At 47.3% G+C, this 3,367-nt stretch overlaps 1 protein-coding gene across 1 annotated transcript in view; it reads right to left on the bottom strand.

Moving 5' to 3' along the window:
* Positions 1-3,367, bottom strand: part of LOC119581700 (ankyrin-2-like) — a gene marked incomplete at its 5' end in the record, with an annotated part of 102,055 nt that overhangs the window by 5,864 nt on the left and 92,824 nt on the right. The window contains 2 exon segments of the mRNA XM_037929821.1: positions 723-767; positions 1,204-3,367. Coding sequence (XP_037785749.1) covers positions 723-767; positions 1,204-3,367 — 2,209 coding nt within the window.

Genomic DNA, 3,367 nt, shown 5'->3' with positions numbered 1-3,367 from the left:
ACGCGGGCACTATCATAATTTTCTTTGAAATATTCCTTTTCCCGTTATTGTCGCTTTAAAGACTGAATTCCGTCTGACTGGTTTGATGCCTCATCGTACAGTTGCGTAAACGTACGATTCCTGTGCCCGCGTTCGGTGCTGGGTAAGGATGGAGTGTGAGAAACGTAACTCTTGGCATCTCGTCACTCCTGCATACTGTTCTTTTACTTGAGCACAAGCTGCATCGGTTGGAGGTGAGTGTACAAACACGACAGTTAAGATATACTAGAACAGTAGGCAGGCGGTGAGGAATTCCAACAGCAACAAATCTCCTCCTGGCCATGGCATGAGAGCGGGTTCCCCACCACCATGTTAGTGGCCCGCCCCAGCAGCCAGGAACCTCCGCTACTACTCTGCTCATTATCAAAACACTGGCACCAGGAGAATGACAGCCCACCGCCACCACATGACACATAAGGGGGCGGGCCCTCCCAGAAGGTGTGAGTGTGAGCCAGCACCATCCCCTCCATACTACCACAAGGGGCTCCCCCACTCTTGCCTTTTGACTCAACTGGAAAAATTCTTCCCCTCCTGGTGCCACTCATGCAAAGGGTAAGGCCACCACTTCCACAACTGCAACGTAAGTTAAGTAGTAGTAATACACAACAACGACACCAAGGGTATGGATGGAGACAACCAGGGCACGAGCAGAAATGCAAAAGCACACAAAGAGATTTTATAACCTGGCGCCTGCCGCGCCCCCGCTCCACTGTCCGGCTGCACAACGTCTGGTGAGCGAGGCAGAGAGAGAGACTCGTTAGTCAAGCGCTGGACCGCATCGCCAACTCAACAGTGCAGCAAATTACCGACTTCTCATACATTAAGGGACACTTATTATAGCGCTATATACACAATGACAGATGGGAAATAATAATAAAAAATATATGATATACTTAAGCCCCACTGATCTACGAGAGTCATATACATCATCAATATGCTTGTAGATGAAAGGAAACCAAATAAATGAAGGTTCTAGATGACAAAATACTGCAGTTTAAAGATAAAACTAATTACAGACGATAACAAAATGAGCACTAAGGGCTGATGGTTGGCGTGACGTCATGCGGACACAGCATGCTGAAAGAGAACTAAGGCTGGAGGAGTGCAGAGTGCGGGGACACACCCGGCGGGCGGTGCAACACAGTGACGCTTGGGACGCTGTACCTGAGACTGTGTTGGGCTCCAGGGAGGGGAGGACGGGCTCACGGGGGCCGCGCGACCCAGGGGGCGGACCAGGAGGGGGTGACCGGGAGGCTAGAGGAGGACTGGTCACTGGACGAGGAATACGGGAGGAGAAGGATGCGGCTGGGGAGGAGACAGTGGTGGGAGGAGGCTGCACTATTGGTTCACCAGTATCGAGATCAACCTCAACTGTATGTGTGGTGACAACAGTTCGTTTCACAATACGTGTTACATTACCGTGTTCGTCACGGGTTTCTAACTCCTCTACACTTGGATCCGCCACAGAAAATCCATGTTCTTTTGTTTCCTTTGGATCTGTTACTATACGTTTTTGTGTTACACGACGGATATGGACATTGCCCTGAGCATCTACTGCTTCCTCCTGGGTGGTATGTTCTCCAGCATTAAAACTTTGCATGTATTCTTCCATTTTCTTTTGAGCATCAGGTCCTGTAAAGGTTATCTGTTTTGCCTCTGGCTGTAGTCTAACTACACGTGTGACAGTATGAGAGTAACCTTCCTCACTTGATGGTTGGACTATTTCAGTTGCTGTGCCACCACTGGCCTGCATATATCTAATATATTGCTCTTCACTTTCTGGTGGCAATTCACCTTCTGGAATGTACATGGAAGAGGTCATCATATCTGGAAAATCATCTGTTGATGCAACAAGGGTGTTGGAACAGCCACTAGTGAAGGAGCCTGACATAATAGAGTCTGTATCATATTGATAAGTTGCATGTGTGGCCTGGGATGAAGTGGGTTCCAAAGACTCCAGACTGCACTCCATCACTCCACCGTCCCTGGGCAGAGGTCTCACTTGCTCACTTCCTGAACTGATATCTGCATCTCTACCACTAGAATCATCCCTGCCTAGACTATCTATACTGGTGGCCATGATGTCACGCCTGCTGGGTTCAATGGAATCTGTGGATGCACTCATTGCATCTGGACGTCTTCTACGGGCCTCTATGGAGTCCGTACTAGTAGTCATAACATCCTGACGACTCACAAACTCAATACTATCTACACTAGTAGTCATGGGGTCAGAAGAACGAGCTTCCGCCTTTTCTAAAGAATCCTGACTTGTTTCACGAGGTACCTTATGCTTGGGAGCTGCTTCAATACTGTCGGCACTCATGCTCATGGTATCCTGTTTGGCAGAGCTTCCTAAACTCGTAACACCAGTCTGATCAAGATCTAATTCTGGCAGCTGAGCCTCTTCTAAAGAGTCTGCATCACCTTCTTCACGACCTACACTTGGAGTGCGATCAGCATGGCTGCTACCTGAACCAGATCCATCTACACTCACAATATCTTGTAGTCTCACACCTTCGTATTCAGCCTTACTTTTATCAAACTTCTCTACATTATCTTGTGCCTGGCGTATAATTTCATCTATCTCAAACAATCTCTGGTCATACTCCTCACCCTCAACTGAAGCACGTCCAGGTTCTGAGAGTGTCTCACAACTTTCAGATTCTGACATTTGGCTTTCATGCCCCTCTTCTATCTCTGAAAGCATTGCTGCTTCTTCCTGAGCTTTCCTTTCTATTTGTTCGACAATTAAACATTCTTTTTCTAGACGTTCAAACTCTTGGAGCGAAGCAAAAGACCCCACAGATATATCATCACCATGCCCACTCTTACTCTCAGGTCTCTTGCCATTTAAAGATTCCTGTGAACCTGAACTAGCTCTCCTTGCTATAGCTTCAACAGCAACTTGTTGCTCAAGATTTTCAAATTCCTGGAGGGAAGTCATGGAAACATCATCGTGTTCCCCACTGCGAGTGAAAAACTTCCTACCAGCCAGAACATCATATTCTGGAGTTGATGAGAGTGATGAATTCTTTGTGATGTGTGAAAGATCTCTCCGTTCTGCATCTTCCCTCTCTTCTTCAATGTCCTCAAGAGGACCAGAGTATACATGTTCTATGAAGCCAGTTTGCTGGTATTCATAGTTAGCTACATCACTCTCCTCAAACTGGAGCTCTAGCCACCTTCTCTGTTCTTCAATGGATGGATCACCAGTCTCATCTGGGTCTTCTGTCTCATCACTAGCCTGAGATTCACTGGGTGTGTTAGAATTGTCGATCTTGACAGCCTTTAACTGAGTTGGAATTGGTATCGGAGAGCTACTAAGACG

This window comes from Penaeus monodon, chromosome 15 (assembly GCF_015228065.2).
Source record: "Penaeus monodon isolate SGIC_2016 chromosome 15, NSTDA_Pmon_1, whole genome shotgun sequence".
Taxonomy (NCBI): Eukaryota; Metazoa; Arthropoda; class Malacostraca; order Decapoda; family Penaeidae; genus Penaeus; species Penaeus monodon.
The sequence above is the reverse complement of the archived record's forward strand: the minus strand, read 5'-3'. Positions and strand labels throughout refer to the sequence as shown.